Source organism: Lissotriton helveticus, chromosome 2_1 (genome assembly GCF_964261635.1).
Source record: "Lissotriton helveticus chromosome 2_1, aLisHel1.1, whole genome shotgun sequence".
Taxonomy (NCBI): Eukaryota; Metazoa; Chordata; class Amphibia; order Caudata; family Salamandridae; genus Lissotriton; species Lissotriton helveticus.
In genome coordinates this window covers 46,916,742-46,932,719 of record NC_136059.1, presented here as the reverse complement: position 1 = coordinate 46,932,719, position 15,978 = coordinate 46,916,742, and the positions used below count along the sequence as shown (strand labels likewise).

The 15,978-nt window shown below is 52.2% G+C and overlaps 1 protein-coding gene across 1 annotated transcript in view; it reads left to right on the top strand.

The window, feature by feature from the left end:
* Nucleotides 1-15,730, top strand: part of LOC144820054 (long-chain-fatty-acid--CoA ligase ACSBG2-like) — a 191,671-nt gene extending 175,941 nt beyond the window's left edge. Inside the window, exons 13-15 of the mRNA XM_078677708.1 lie at nucleotides 695-834; nucleotides 3,502-3,748; nucleotides 15,660-15,730. Coding sequence (XP_078533834.1) covers nucleotides 695-834; nucleotides 3,502-3,748; nucleotides 15,660-15,730 — 458 coding nt within the window. The remainder of the gene's footprint in view (nucleotides 1-694; nucleotides 835-3,501; nucleotides 3,749-15,659) is intronic.
* The last annotated feature ends 248 nt before the right edge of the window (nucleotides 15,731-15,978 follow it).

Here is a 15,978-nt window from a genome sequence, read left to right as displayed (position 1 = left end):
AAAAGTGCCCTTTCTATCCCAAGACAGCCTTTGCCCAGGATAGTACAGAGTAGGTGCAGCATTGTACTGCGTTGCGTTGCACAAACACATGGCACTTCTAGGCTGCGGGGCCCATAAATATCACAACCATACTTTTGACTCAACCGGGCAAATGAGAATGTGCTACACAGACAGACATTCAATGATTGAGGTTTGAACCATTGAATCAGCAGCTCTCAAACACATTCAACAATCATAGGCTTGAATTATTCTATTTGACCCAACCAGTGTGTTGAAAGTGGAATGCATTCTGTTTTTATAGATGGAGGTGGGACTCAATGACAGATATTAGCAACACTGCAGCTAGTTTGTGACATTTCTGAACCTTTCCTTGCAATTATTGAAGCTAAGTATATGTGTTTCCCAGTAGAAATAATATGTTTGTGCTTTGAGTTTGAGCTAAAGGGGGGGTATAAATATCTCTGTGGTACCTTCTTTTTATTAAAATTGCCTGTCTATGATTCTTGAAAGCCAAAAAAAGTTATATCAAAAAATAGAAGAAGTACAGAGCTGAAAATTGTCCAGACTTATTGACAATGTATATATTCTGCAAATGTTAGGGTTAAAAAGTAAGACAGCCCAGGATTGATTTGAGTCTTTTATACATCCTGGAGGGATCACATATACCTCTGACACATGTCTCGATTGACTGCAGAAATTGTCATCACATCAGGAGGTGAGAATGTTCCCCCAGTGCCCATCGAGAATGCCCTGAAGGAGGAGGTACCCATCATTAGCAATGCGGTGTTAATCGGAGACAAAAGGAGGTTCTTGTCCATGCTGATCACACTGAAGGTGAGAAGGAGAGCTCTCACATTCTGATTACCCTGAAGGTGTCAGGGCAGAGCACTCATCCCTTCTGATCAGTCTAAAGGTAAGTGGGGACAGTATGTTCATGCAGAGTGTGCTGAAGGAGACAGTGGAGACATATTGCCCGTGCCGGTCACTCTAAATTTCAGAGGTGGTCCTCATCTGTGCTTATGAATCTGAATGTAAGAGGGAAGAGCTTGCCCCTGAGGGGCACTATTAGTGTAAGAGAGGACACTTCTCCCCATGCTAATCACTCTGAAGATGAGGGGGAGATCCTTTCCGTGCTGATCACTCTCAATGTGTGAGGGGAATGACCGCTGTGAGAGGGGAGCACTTGTTAGTCATGTAAACTATGAGCTAAGGGGGGAGTGCTCATCCATACTGAGCACTGTAAAGTTAAGAGGGGAGCACTCATTCATCCTGATCACTCTGATTGCAAGAGGGGAGAGCTTGTTCATGTTAGAGGAGAGAGTGTGTCCATGGTGTCACTATGAAGGTAAGAGGGGAGCACAAATCCATGCTGATCACTCCGAGTACAGAAGGGAAATATTTGGGCATGGTGATCTCTCTATATGTAGGAGGGAAGAGCTTGTCCATGCTGATCAGGCCAAAAGTGAGATGGGAGATCCTGCCCATGCTGATCACTAAATGTACGAGGGGACTGATCATTGTGAGAGGGGAGCGCTTGTCCATGATGTAGACTAGGACACTAAGAGGGCAGCGCTCATCCATGCTGATCACTGTAAATCTAAGAGGGGAGCGCTCATTCATTCTGATCTCTCCGATTGTAAGAGAGGAGAGCTTTTCCATGTAAGAGGGGAGAATGTGTCCATGATGTAGACAATGAAGCTAAGAGAGCAGCGCTCATCCATGCAGATCACCCACAATCTAAGAGGGGAGCACTCATGCTTTCTGATCATTCATATTGTAAGAAGGAAATAGTTGGCCATGATGAACCCTCTGAATGTAGGCGGGGAAGGCTTGTCCATAATGAACAGCCTGAAAGGGGAGGGGTCTCCCCCATGCTAATCATTCGGAAGGTAAGAGGGGGTGCTTGTCCACAATAAACACTCTGATAGAGGTAGGGAGAGATCACCCATGCCAGTCACTCTGAAGGTAAAGGATGCACGCTCAGGCGTGCTGATGACTCTATGTGGATGTATGGAGCGCTCTTCAAGGATGGATACTCTGAAGGTAAACTTTATCAATGCCAATAATTGTGAAGAGAAGTGGGAAAAGATGTCCATCCCAACCCGTTGAAGTAAGAAAGGACAGAGGGCAGAGACGGCGCTTGATGATCATGTTAAAGGTGGGGTGAGAGTTCATTCACACTGATCACTTTGAATGTAAGAAGGAGGTGTATGTCCATGCCAATCACTGTTTTCATGCTGATCACTCTGAGGACATGAAGGTTGAGGTAATTCATTCAGATCCCACTACTGGTAAGAGTTGTTGGCTTGTCCACCCCCATCAATGTAAAGGTAAAGAGAAACCGATCTCATACCGGGGAGTCGGAAGCTAAGATTCAGGAACATACTATTCAGTGTGTAGTTATGTGTCTGTGGGCTCTTCAATCTGAAGTTCAAAATGGAGTGCTCATCAGCGTTGATAACTTTGAAAGTAAGTGAGAAGATAAAACGGGCAGATGGTAAAGGATAGATTTAGAGAACAAGTGTACATGACACTCGATACAAGGAGCATTTATATGAAGATGTGTATAGTACAATCATCAGATTGTAAAGAAAGGCCACTGATGTGATGAGGTGTATTGTACAATTGGCAGACTGTAGAAAATATGTATTTATGTGAAGCAGTGTTTTGTATGATCACCAGACCATAAAGAAGGGAAGTTTACGTGATGAGGTGTACAATTGCCAGCCTATAGAAAAGGTTTAGTTATGTGATGAGGTAGACTGTACCTATGCCAGACTTTATAAATGGTGTAGTTATGTGATGAGGTATATAGTACAACACCAGACTTTAGAAAAGGTGTATTAGTGTGAAGATGTGTATAGTACATTCGCCAGACTTTAGATAATGTGTAGTTATGTGATGAGGTGTATAGTACAATTGCTGGACTATAGAAAATGTGTAATCATGTGATGAGGTGTATAATACAATCACTAGACTTTAGACAAAGTGATTTATGTGATGAAGTGTATAGTAGAATTGCAAGCCTTAGAAACGGTGTATTTATGTGAAGAGGTATATAGTACAATTGCCTGACTTTAAAAAAGTGTATTTATGTGATGAGGTGTATAGTACAATACCAGACTTTAGAATAAGTGTAGTTATGTGAAGAGGTGTATAGTACAATTGCCTGACTTTAAAAAAGTGTATTTATGTGATGAGGTGTATAGTACAATCACCAGACTTTAGAATAAGTGTAGTTATGTGATGTGGTGTACAGTACAATTGCAAGACTTTAGAAACGTTGCATTTATGTATTTGTACAGTACACTTGTCAGACTCTTTTTCTCAGCGTACGTTTTCAACCTAGTGTCCTGGGTCATGAGACTCAACTTATGATACATTTGTGAAATTAGTATTTTCCAGTCAATTATATTTTGAATCCATTTCTAAACTGTGATGCCTTGAAAACGACATTTGTACCATGTCTCATTTTCCTGGTTTTGTTTGATTTGCTCTCAGTGTACCATGGATCCAAATACACTGCAGCCAGGAGATGACCTGACCCCGGATGCCATCCAGTTCTGCCAGCAGCTGGGCAGTGATGCCAAGCTGGTATCGGAGGTGGTAAGATCCAAGGACCCGGCAATCTACAAGGCCATCCAGGAGGGCTTGGACCGGGTAAACCAGAGGGCGGTATCCAATGCCCAAAGGGTGCAGAAATGGACAATACTGGAAAAGGATTTCTCTATTGATGGAGGAGAGCTAGGTAAGTATTCATGGGAAACTAAGTGATCATTTGTAGGGTACCTTACTGAGGGAGGAAAACCTGATGAGCACATACCTGATGGGGTAGTGATCAGCTATATTCAAACTTCAAAAGGGGGAGAGCTCAGTACCTGGACAACCAAATGGAATCTGATGGTGGGGGAGGGAATGACTGTTGGGCGTGCCTTAGAGGGGGGAGCTGACCCAGTACCCACAGTACTTAAAAGTGATATTTATGATGGCAGATTGATGAGCCATAGAGGTCTTCATTGAAATTGGAACTAAATACCAAATGCACCAATGGGAATATGGATGATGGTGCAGTGACTATAAACAGGGTTTCCCATTATTAGTGAGGAGCCAAACAAGGACTGGCAGAAGCTGAGGGACAGATCCATGACCCTGGTGCTATGAAGACTGGAACACCCCACTCTTGGGAACTCTTATTGTCAACTTTCTCCTCCCAAGGCAACTCATCGTGCTGCTACCTTATGATCACAGAAGTAATTAAAGTCTCAAATGGACCCCAATTATAGTAAGAATCCTTTTCGAGATAGGCTGAATCACTTACAAAGCTTTCAATAGGGCAACTTCAAACTACCTTAGTCACAAATTGAACATCTTGGGCAGTGACAGTTCTCTGTGGTGTTGAAACAACCTGCTGATTGAGAAGGTATCTTCAAAAAGACATTAGCGTTAAAACAATCATTCTCAGGAACTTTACTTTACCCAAAGACTGGAATTCCATTCCACCAATGAGTGTCATCTTCATATGAAACATTCAAGAGAGAATTAAATAACCTGCTCTTCCAATTACTCAGCTGACAACCAACTACCTATGTGACACATAGCTAACCACAATACTGTAAATAAAAGGGTATATTTGCCAATTGTTGTCCATAGTAGCACAACAACCTCGGTTGCTTTGTTGCCTTGAGTTGCATTGGACGGAGAGAGAATTGCTGAAGCATATCAACCAAGATATGGCGATGCACCTTCCTTCCCAGGAGGGAGCAGGGCTAGCATAGGTTTTTTACTGGACAGGAATTCACCCAGTACAAAACCTATGCTTAGGTTCAAATTAATCATGGCATTAAATCCGACTTGATGCCCAAGTTAAAATGAATGTCTCTTTTAGGGAAAAGCTACTTTTAAAAGTGACCACTCTGCTGCCCATTTTACGCGGTGGCCATTCACAGTTGCTGGCCACCAGACAAACGTATGCCCTCCTGGGCAGTATTGTGAATGACTCCCAGGCTCAAGATCAATAGAGACCAGCCACAGAGAGAGGTGTTACTGCCCCTCTTCAGGAAGACACAGAGGGTGTTAGCTTAAAATGCAAGCTTCAAAGAAGAAGATGCTTTTGGTGGAAAATAGCGATCACACTGGAGTATGGCTGCCCTTTTGTGAAGGTAGATCGGCTGACGGGTGGAACAGAGAGGAGAAACCAGTTGTGAAACCATTTTTTCAGTAGGTGTGCAGCCTACCAAATTCCTAACAGCCAAGGAAGAAATCTTGGGACGGGGCAGAATAGTGCACTCTGGGATTGATAGATGCCATACAAAGCTTCAAAGTCATCACAGAGCTGGAAGGATCCTGGTAGCCCATTGGCTAGTGACCCCAACATTTCCCCAGGGCAGTTTCTGGGCCTAATTATGGCACTCCTTGCTCCATGAACCTCAAGTCACATCTGGACTGGAGAAAGGACCAAACAAGGACTGCCCTACTGACCCCTGGACCTGGCCAGAGAGGCTGCACCAACTTCTGGACTGCACCTGCTCCTTGGGCTAGTGAAGAAAGGACTGTGCCTCTGGTGCCTGGTTCTCGGAAAAGTTGCTTCAGACCCCCAACAGAAACTGAACTCCAAGGGTCAGTTGGCTGATCACCTGTTCCACCACTAGTGTCATAAAAGGTGGAGTAGCCCATTCAGTAGCCACTCTCAAACAAACGCCTCTATCCTCCTATGTGCAGCAAAGATGATCACCCCTACACACTCAAACGTTTCATCCGTGTCTGCTGGACCTGGGAGAGTCGTCAGGGTGTGTCGAGAAGATTTTATACTCGAGCAGCAGCGTTCTCATTGCGAACCGCCGCAACTGCCCCCGTTGAGAAAATCTCGCTGGGTGCGAAAAATCTGTGCTACAAGTGTAACGCGGAGTGGTCAAAATTGTGAATTCTGCCGGTGGAGCAGAATTTATGGCACACCCCTAGGCAATTCTTCAATGTTTCCCACTTCTGAGTTCAAGTCCTGTGCACCTTCACCAGCGTTAGCCATCGTACTTCCAAATAAAAATCAGCTTTCCCACTCTCAGATAAAAGCGTGACTGAAGACAATTCCGTATCTCGAGCGAGGAGCTGAACGTGTTTTAAATTATAAAGATGCTAACATAACGTGAAATAGAACAGATTTGTTGGAACCCCCTTCTTTTGCCCCCCCCCCAGTGATCAGTATCAAGGCGTTCTATAGGTTTTGATTCTAGCCTCACACTAATCTGGTGTGAGCGCAAAGGCCTAGGCCTCACCCGTTACAGGAGTGAGTGCACAACCTATACTGTGACTTGGAGGAACACACCAAGTGTGTCTTCATTTCACTGAACTACTGTCCTTGTCATGGGTTTCATATGTAGAGCAGCTTTGGCAGTGTACCGTGTTTTGTAATAGTCATACCTATTGTTTTGTGACAGTCATACCTTCTTAAGAGTTGGCAGGAGCCTTCCCTCTCTCAGCAGGCAGGCTAGTTTCTAGGCACTTCAGGTCAGACAAACAACTTCTTCCAGCCATGCAAGCGGTGGTCCCTCCGTTGGTATTAGGATGTGACTGCCACCCTGGCGGTCACATACCGTACATATAACATTGCGGCAGGTGCTGCTTTAAGCAGCACCCGCCGCAAAGTCAAAAATGCACGCTATGCATTTGCATGCACAAAGCGGCAGGCACCGCGCGGTGCATGCAACTGCAGGGGGGTACCGTAGGTACCCCCCATGTGCACCACCCACCCCTCCCTTCAACCTGGGGGCCTGCAACGGGCCCCCAAAGCAGGAAACGTATGCCTTTTTGTGGTGGCAATGCCGCCTCGGAAAGGCACATCCCCCAGCACATCCTAATATGGCTGGCGGTGTCTGATAGAAAAGCGGCGGACGGTCTTCCCCTCCGCCACAGTCCCCCCCGCCATCGTAATATGGCGGGGGGAAGAAAGGTGGCGGACGGGCAGGGATGGCGGACGGATCGCCACCGCCTGCATGGCAGTGGCGATCCGTCCGCCATCCTAATTGACCCCAAAATTCGGAAGATATTTAGCATGTTTAGGCATCTCTGGGTATGGTCGTTGTTCTTAGGATCAATCAAAGTGGGTAAAGATAAAAGGGACAGCAAAAACAGTTTCATGTGCTATTAACTTAGGTGTTTTTAAGGATTCTGCATTAAATTTGGTAGGCTGTAAGCATGTTAAACTAAGGTCGAGAAGTGGGGGCAAAGGTAAATGGAGAGGTCAAAATGTATTCTTCTGCTTAAAACTTTGGTGCAGTTTTACAGATCTGCTCAACGCTTGTTCTTGATATTTTGAGTTTCATGCAAATTTTTCAAGAGGGAACCCTTAATGAGGTGGTCAAAAAAGCGGCCTTTTCTGTTGTATCTCTCTTGGGAATCTTTGCTCTCTTTTACACAAAGAAATTAATTACAGCAAACGTTCCATGAAGCTAGAAGTTTAACCAGGGAAGTGCCTTTGCTTCGTTTTTGTGTAAATCAGTTTAGTCGTTTTCAAGTTGTTTTTGAGAAATATGAATTAAAATAAAGTGCCAGTGGGCTTAAGAGATTTAAAAGTTAGCAATCTGTGGTCTTCTAGCCTGCACGACAGCCCTTGAACCCAGGTATGTAGTCCTAGATTTAAATATAAAATGCCCCTCATTTGACAAGGAAGTTTGTAACACCTGTTGTTGGGTCATCAAACCTCTTAAAACTGAAAGCTGTTGTTGGAAAGGCGATCCCAGGGGAGACAGAAGGTGTCTGACTGCCCGCCCCGAGACCCACCTCTCGGTATAGAATAGGCCGAGCGCCGTAGGGAGGCCCCCTTGGTGAGGTTCCTCTCCTACAATCGTAACAGCAGAGCAATCACACTACTTACAGATGGACACCACACAGGGGGAGTATTCACAAGAATCTTTATATAAGTAATTAAGGCAAGTTCTTGGCAGGATAGCAGGCAGGGAGGGATCCGTAAGTCTTGGTTTCGGGGATAGGGGGTAGCGGGACAGTCTCGGCACCAACTGGTGCGTGGATAGTTCAAGGGGTCAGGCCGCGACAGCGTCAGCAGGGCCTCGAAGGTGGTTCAGTTCGGTCAGGCCGCGACAGCGTCAGCAGGGCCTCAAAGGTGGTTCAGCTTGGTCAGGCCGCGACAGCGTCAGCAGGGCCTCGAAGGTTCCAGGTGCAAGAGTTCGGATCAGGATCAGCCGCGACGAGGTCAGCAGGGCTTCGACTCCAAGATACAACTCAAGCCCTAATCCGTGGCTGGCCCAGATATAGGACTGGAGTCCTTTGATGTCCGGACCCTCGCGCCTGGGGGTCAGAGGGGCCGGGATGAAGGTGTCCAGACACCCAGCAGGGGGGTGGAGCCAGCGCCCAGGGAGGCTGGAGGGCGATTGCTACCAGGCGTCCGCGGACGGGCTGGAGGCCCATCGAAACTCCCCTTCTCCGGGATCCGCCAAGTGGCCAATCAACCACCTGGGAGGACCTTGGTGCCTCGATGTCGGGGCTTGCTGGGCCGGGCCCAGGGAAGGCTGCGGCCACGTGCTCGGGCCGTGATGGCCCCAAGATGGCGTCGGGCCGGACATGGTGGCCTGGCATGGGCGACCGTCCAGCAGCGTTGTTGAGCGGGGACCGCCGGGGTACCAGGAAGGGGGAGAGCCGTAGATTGCCGGGGAGGCTGCTCTCGCCGAGGGTTCGTGAATGTTCGTATCAGGGGGGTTGATAGTAGGTTGATGGAGGGCCGAGGTCGTCCTGGGCCCACCATGCGGGAGGGGTCGGACCACGCCACGAGGCCGTGTCCAAAACACGTCCCCTCCAGCTGAAGGTGGGGAGAGTCATCCATCTTCCTGGGGACTCTCTTCGTCGAGGCGGAAAAACCGGGACAGGCCATCAGCGTTGGCGTGGTCGTTGCCAGGGCGATGCTCCACAGTGAAATCCATCCCTTGGAGGGAGATGGACCATCGCAACAGCTTCGGGTTTTCGCCCCGCATGTGCATCAGCCACCGTAGGGGCCGGTGGTCGGTCTGCACCCGGAAGTGGGTGCCGAAGAGGTAGGGCCTGAGTTTCTTGAGGGCCCATACGACGGCGAAGGCCCCTCTCTCGATGGTGCTCCATCGTTGTTCTCTGGCCAGCAGCCGCCGGCTGATGAAGGCCACAGGATGGTCAACCCCCTCGGGGTCAATCTGAGATAGGACCGCCCCGATGCCGTGCTCCGAGGCGTCGGTCTGGACTACGAACTCCCGGCTGTAGTCAGGGGCTTGGAGCACAGGGGCGGTGCACATGGCTGTTTTCAATGTCTCGAAGGCCACCTGACACGCGGGTGTCCATTGTACTTTCTGTGGCCGGTTCTTCGAGGTCAGTTCAGTGAGGGGCCCCACAATGCTCCCATAGTTTTTGATGAAGCGCCGATAATATCCAGTGAGCCCCAGGAAGGCTCGGACGGCGGTCTGGCTGACTGGGGGCTCCCAGGCTACGATGGCGTCAATATTAGGTCGGAGGGGAGCCACTTGGCCGCTCCCCACTTGGTGTCCCAGATAGGTCACGGACCCTTGGCCTATCTGGCATTTGCTTGCCTTCACAGTTAGTCCGGCCCATCGGAGGGCCGTCAGGACCTCCCAGAGGTGCTTCAGGTGCTCGGCCCAGTGGAGGCTGTACACCGCAATGTCGTCTAGGTAGGCGGCACTGAATTCTTCCAGTCCCGCCAGCACCTTGTTTACTAGTCTCTGGAAGGTGGCCGGGGCGTTTTTCATGCCGAAGGGCATCACTTTGAACTGAAAGTGACCATCGGGTGTGGAGAAGGCTGATCGCTCCTGGGCGCCAGGGGTGAGGCCGATCTGCCAATACCCGGCGGTGAGGTCGAAGGTACTGAGGTACTTGGCGGCTCCCAGGCGGTCGATTAGTTTGTCGGCCCGGGGGATGGTATGTGCGTCGGTTCTGGTAACAGCATTCAGTCCCCGGTAGTCCACGCAAAACCGGAGTTCTGGCGGGTTGCCAGGTGCGGCGGCCTTGGGGACCAGGACAACTGGGCTGGCCCAGGGACTGTCTGAGGGTTCGACCACCCCCAGGGCCAGCATCTTGGTAACTTCTGTTTGGATGCAGGCCCGAACTCGGTCGGGGACTCGGTAGGCCCGGTGTCGCACTGGCTGACTGTCCCCGGTGTCGACATCGTGGACACACCACTGGGTAACCCCGGGGGTGAGGGAGAACAGGTCCGTGAATTGTCCCAACAGTTCTTGGCAATCTCTGCGCTGTGCGGGGGTTAGGTCGGGGGAGAGAGAGATCCCCTCGACGGAACCGTCTTTCTCAGCGCACGTTAGGAGGTCGGGCAAGGGCTCGGAGTCGTCTTCGGTCCCATCGTCGGTAGCTAGCAGCAGGCTTAGTTCTGTGCGGGCGAAGTGAGGCTTGAGCCGGTTGGCGTGCAGAACCCGGAGGGGGTTCCGGGGAGACTCCAGGTCCACGAGGTAGGTGACGGGGCTCTTGCGCTCGATCACTTTGAAGGGGCCCGACCATTTGTCCTGAAGGGCACAAGGTTCGACCGGGGACATGACCCAGACCTGCTGGCCCGGCTCGAACTCGATGGATGAGGAGTTCTGGTCATACCAGCGTTTCATGTCCTCCTGACTGGCCTCCAGGTTGGCCTCCGCAAGGGCCCGGAACTTCCGAGTTTGGTTTCGGTGGGTCAGGAGGTACCGGTAGACATCCGGCGGTGCGTCTTGGACTGTAGTTTCCCAGCCTTCCTTGACCAGGCTGAGAGGACCTCGAACAGGGTGCCCGTACAAGAGCTCAAAGGGGCTGAACCCCAGAGACTTCTGCGGTACCTCCCGATAGGCAAACAAGAGGAACGGCAGCAGAACGTCCCATTTGCGGCGGAGTGGCTCTTCTAGGCCCTGGATCATCCCCTTGAGTGTTCGGTTAAACCGCTCCACAAGTCCATTCCCCTGGGGGTGATACGGGGTGGTGAACTTATATGTGACCCCGCATTGTTGCCACAGGGACCGCATATATTTTGAGATAAAGTTCGTGCCCCGATCGCTCACGACCTCTCAGGGGAACCCCACTCTGCAGAAGATCCCCATCAGGGCTCGGCCCACCACGGGAGCCGTGATGGTTCGGAGGGGGATGGCTTCTGGATAGCGGGTGGCGTGGTCCACCAGGACAACGATGAAGCGATGCCCCTGCGATGTTTGGGGGTCCAGAGGCCCCACAACGTCAATCCCCACTCGCTCGAAGGGGGTGGTCACTACTGGAAAGGGTTGGAGCGGGGCCTTCACCTTCCCCCCGCTCTTTCCGCTGGCTTGGCATGTCGGGCAGGTGCGTCAGTGGTTGTGCACATCGTTGCGCATTTTGGGCCAATAGAAGTGGGTCACCAGGCGACTGTAGGTTTTGTCCTGCCCCAGGTGCCCGGCGAGGGGCACATCGTGTGCCAGGTTCAAAAGGAAGTCTCTGAATCGTAGGGGGACCACTAACACTCGGCTGGCCCCCAGCTCGGCAATTTTTTGTTCACTGTATAGGAGGCCGTGGTCCCAGTAGACCCAGTGGGACCCCGAGGTGTCCCCGGTAGCTTGGGCAGTGGCTTGCTGCCGGGTCCCCTCGAGGGAAGGGCAGGCCTTCTGTTCCTGCCGGAACTGTTCTCGGGTGGGACCACCCTCTTGGCGCCATTGGGCTAGTTCGGGTATGTCGCTGAGCTCGGGGCTGTTTCTGCGGTCGGGCTCCGATGGTCGGGGCTCGGAGTCGGATTCTTCGCCGTCTGCGGGTGGTGGTGGCTCGGGCCACTCCGGCTCTTCGGTTGGGGCGGCCTCGGTCGCCGCCGGGGCTCGGGCCGCCATAGATCGGGTCGTCGCGCAGACCCACTCTGGTAGTCCCATCATCCCGAGGTGCTCTCTCCGCTCGACTTGGGCCCAGGGAGAGCTCTCGAGGTCGTTTCCAAGTAGGCAGTCCACGGGGGCGTCGTCCCGGACGGTCACCTTGAGGGTGCCCGACACTCCCCCCCACTCGAAGGGGATTCGGGCCATCTGGCATAGAGTTTCAGAGTTGTCGGCGGCCCTCACGGGGCATCGTACGTTTGGTATGATCTGTTCGGGGGTCACCAGGAGGCAGCCGACGGCCGTCACACTGGCTCCCGTGTCTCGGAGGGCTTCGGTCCGCCGTCCATTGATGTGGACCCACTGACGGTACTTTCAAGTGTTGCTCGGTAGCGGGGCCTGGGGGACCATGTCTCTTTGGCCCAGGCAGGCTAGGGCCATGGCCGGTTCATATTCTATCTGATCTTCCCCGTAGACCTCTTCGTCCTCTTCTCCCCCTTCTCCCAGGGTTGCAGCAGCGAACTGGCGGGTCGGAGGCCCAGTGGTGCCGGGACGCTGATTCATGGGGCAGAGGGGGTCACTGGCATAGTGACCTGGCCGCTGGCATCTGTGGCAAGTAATGTTCGGGCGGGGCCCCGGCCGTGCTGGGGGGGTCCCTCTTCTGATCAGGGACGGTGAAGTGTTATTCTGGGGGGACCCCCGAGGTGGACTCCGGCCCGGTGCCGGTGGAAAGTCTCGGCTCTGGTTCTGGCCTCCTCCGCCGCCTCGCTGGCGGGGGTGCCCCCGGCCGTTCGGTCCTGTTTCTCCTATCGGGGTCCGGGGGACCCGGGTGCTCACCCATCGATCAGCCTCGACGGCGAGTTTTCGGGGCTCGGTCAGCTTGCTGTCGAGTAGATGCTGTCTGAGCTCGATGAAGCAGCTGTTGGAGAGGTGCTCCCAAACGATGAGGTCGAACAGCTGCTCGTAGGTGGACACTTTGCTGCCCTTTATCCATCCTTCCAGGGCCCTGCTATAAAAGTTCACATACTCGACCCACGTTGTACCGGGGATTTTCTTGCAGTCTCTGAATCTCTGCCGGTACATCTCGGGGGTGAGGCCATACCGGACGAGCAGGGCGTCCTTCATGTGGTCATAGGAGGACATCACGTCCTCGGCCAGCTCTAGCAGGGTGTCTCTTCCTTCGCTGACGAATCTCCCCCATAAGCCGGCACCCCAGTCTTTTCGCGGGATGCGGTGCGCGGTCATGGCAACTTCGTACGCCTTGAACCATTGCTGGATATCGTCATTCTTGTAGTATTCCTTGACGATATCCTTCGGGATGTGGACCTTCGGGTCGGCAGGAGGTGGAGGGTTACGGGCTACCGCCAGCCTCTTCGATCTTGGCTTTGATCTCTAGTTCTTTGAGGCCACGCTCGTGTTCGTACGTGAGCTTTTTTTCTTCCAATTCCCTCTGCCTTCGCCTTTCTTCCAGATCTCCCTCTAATCGCAGTTGTTCAAGGGCCATTTTCTTCTCTGCTAATTGGAGTTCTCCGTCCAGCCGAAGTCGGGCGAGCTCTAGTTCATGGAGCCGACTCCTCTCTCGCTCCCGGGCGTCTTCGTGGGAGAGGCCCGGTTCTCTGTTGTCGGTTCTTTCTCCTACGGGGGCTATGACGGTACTCACGGGTACTTCTAGGACAATGTCATTGTTCGTTTGGGGGGTGGCCGCTCCGGTCTCCACCCAGGCTTGCAGTGCTCCTTTGAAATCGTCTTTCGTGTTTAGTCCGGTGGTAGCGATACCCAAGTCTTTGCAAAATTGTTTAAGTTCTTTATGGGTGTATTCCTCTAATCGTTCCTTCTGGAATTCTGTGGTCGTTCCGGCTTCCTTAGTAGTCATCGTGGTTGTGGGTCTCTGTTAGTAGTGACGTGTTACTCGCTGTACAATTTGCGCGGGCTCGGATCCCGTCGCTTGCCACCAATGTTGGAAAGGCGATCCCAGGGGAGACAGAAGGTGTCTGACTGCCCGCCCCGAGACCCACCTCTCGGTATAGAATAGGCCGAGCGCCGTAGGGAGGCCACCTTGGTGAGGTTCCTCTCCTACAATCGTAACAGCAGAGCAATCACACTACTTACAGATGGACACCACACAGGGGGAGTATTCACAAGAATCTTTATATAAGTAATTAAGGCAAGTTCTTGGCAGGATAGCAGGCAGGGATCGAGGGATCCGTAAGTCTTGGTTTCGGGGATAGGGGGTAGCGGGACAGTCTCAGCACCAACTGGTGCGTGGATAGTTCAAGGGGTCAGGCCGCGACAGCATCAGCAGGGCCTCGAAGGTGGCTCAGTTCGGTCAGGCCGCGACAGCGTCAGCAGGGCCTCGAAGGTGGTTCAGCTTGGTCAGGCCGCGACAGCGTCAGCAGGGCCTCAAAGGTGGTTCAGTTCGGTCAGGCCGCGACAGCGTCAGCAGGGCCTCGAAGGTGGTTCAGCTTGGTCAGGCCGCGACAGCGTCAGCAGGGCCTCGAAGGTGGTTCCGTTCGGTCAGGCCGCGACAGCCTCAGCAGGGCCTCGAAGGTGGTTCAGCTTGGTCAGGCCGCGACAGCGTCAGCAGGGCCTCGAAGGCTCCAGGTGCAAGAGTTCGGATCAGGATCAGCCGCGACGAGGTCAGCAGGGCTTCGACTCCAAGATACAACTCAAGCCCTAATCCGGGGCTGGCCCAGGTATAGGACTGGAGTCCTTTGATGTCCGGACCCTCGCGCCTGGGGGTCAGAGGGGCCGGGATGAAGGTGTCCAGACACCCAGCAGGGGGGTGGAGCCAGCGCCCAGGGAGGCTGGAGGGCGATTGCTACCAGGCGTCCGGGGACGGCTGGAGGCCCATCGAAACTCCCCTTCTCCGGGATCCGCCAAGTGGCCAATCAACCACCTGGGAGGACCTTGGTGCCTCGATGTCGGGGCTTGCTGGGCCGGGCCCAGGGAAGGCTGCGGCCACGTGCTCGGGCCGTGATGGCCCCAAGATGGCGTCGGGCCGGACATGGTGGCCTGGCATGGGTGACCGTCCGGCAGCGTTGTTGAGCGGGGACCGCCGGGGTACCAGGAAGGGGGAGAGCCGTAGATTGCCGGGGAGGCTGCTCTCGCCGAGGGTTCGTGAATGTTCGTATCAGGGGGGTTGATAGTAGGTTGATGGAGGGCCGAGGTCGTCCTGGGCCCACCATGCGGGAGGGGTTGGACCACGCCACGAGGCCGTGTCCAACAGCTGTGCACAGAAGGAATGGCTCTCTAGAGTAAATTGAAGTTATGGTAAGATATGGTTAGGGCTACAATCCATAACTTGCATATAAAACATTAGATAATGACATCACCAATGGCCAGGCAATTAGTGCAGCACTCATGTGGCCATAACCCACTGGTCATGGCCTAGTGCTGAGAGAAGCAGAAGTTTATTACAAGGCCAGACAAGGCCACAATATGCACATAACCCACTCTCCGCGGCCTTTATTTGTCAGCAGTGAGGGTTGAGTCAGGGCCTCAATGACATCACTCCTACAATTGATTTAGAGCCCGATTTAGGGTTTAGCGGCAGCCTGCCAGCCTTATCCACCAGCCTAACATTGGGCCCTTGAGAAGCTCCTGATGTTGGTCTCTAAGTAAAGGTAAAGAGATTCTCTGCATGCAACTAAATTGAATTAATGCTGGTAGTTTGAAATCACTGGATGGTAAACTACCTGCAATTTACGGATCGATGTGTCACCAAAGAGGACATTTTAACCAAGGCCAGGCAAAGACACAGAGTTGCAAGCTTTTCATATGTGACTATGATATTTCTGGATGTACTTTGATGGGGTTTCTTCTCCTTCATCTTCTTCACAGACTTTCTCCTTCTGTTCCTCTGTATCCTAGGTCCAACACTCAAACTCAAGCGACCCGTCATCTTGACTTTGTACGAGAAGGTCATTGATGAGTTCTACTAGGCGTCAGGGACGTAGAAGAGGACCATTTCCCCAAAGAAATGAAGACTTTTTCATGGCATTGAGGATATTCTGTGATTGCTGTGGATTGAAGATAGATGTGCTCAATACATTCATTGCACCAGCCACGTGTAGTGCTCCAAAGCAACTCTCATGTCATTGTGTGTTAAGCCTGGATGTGAACAGTTGATAAAATGCTTTGAAAGTCACCCGCTGTGATGGCTTCATCTAGGTTTTCCTTCCTATTGTGG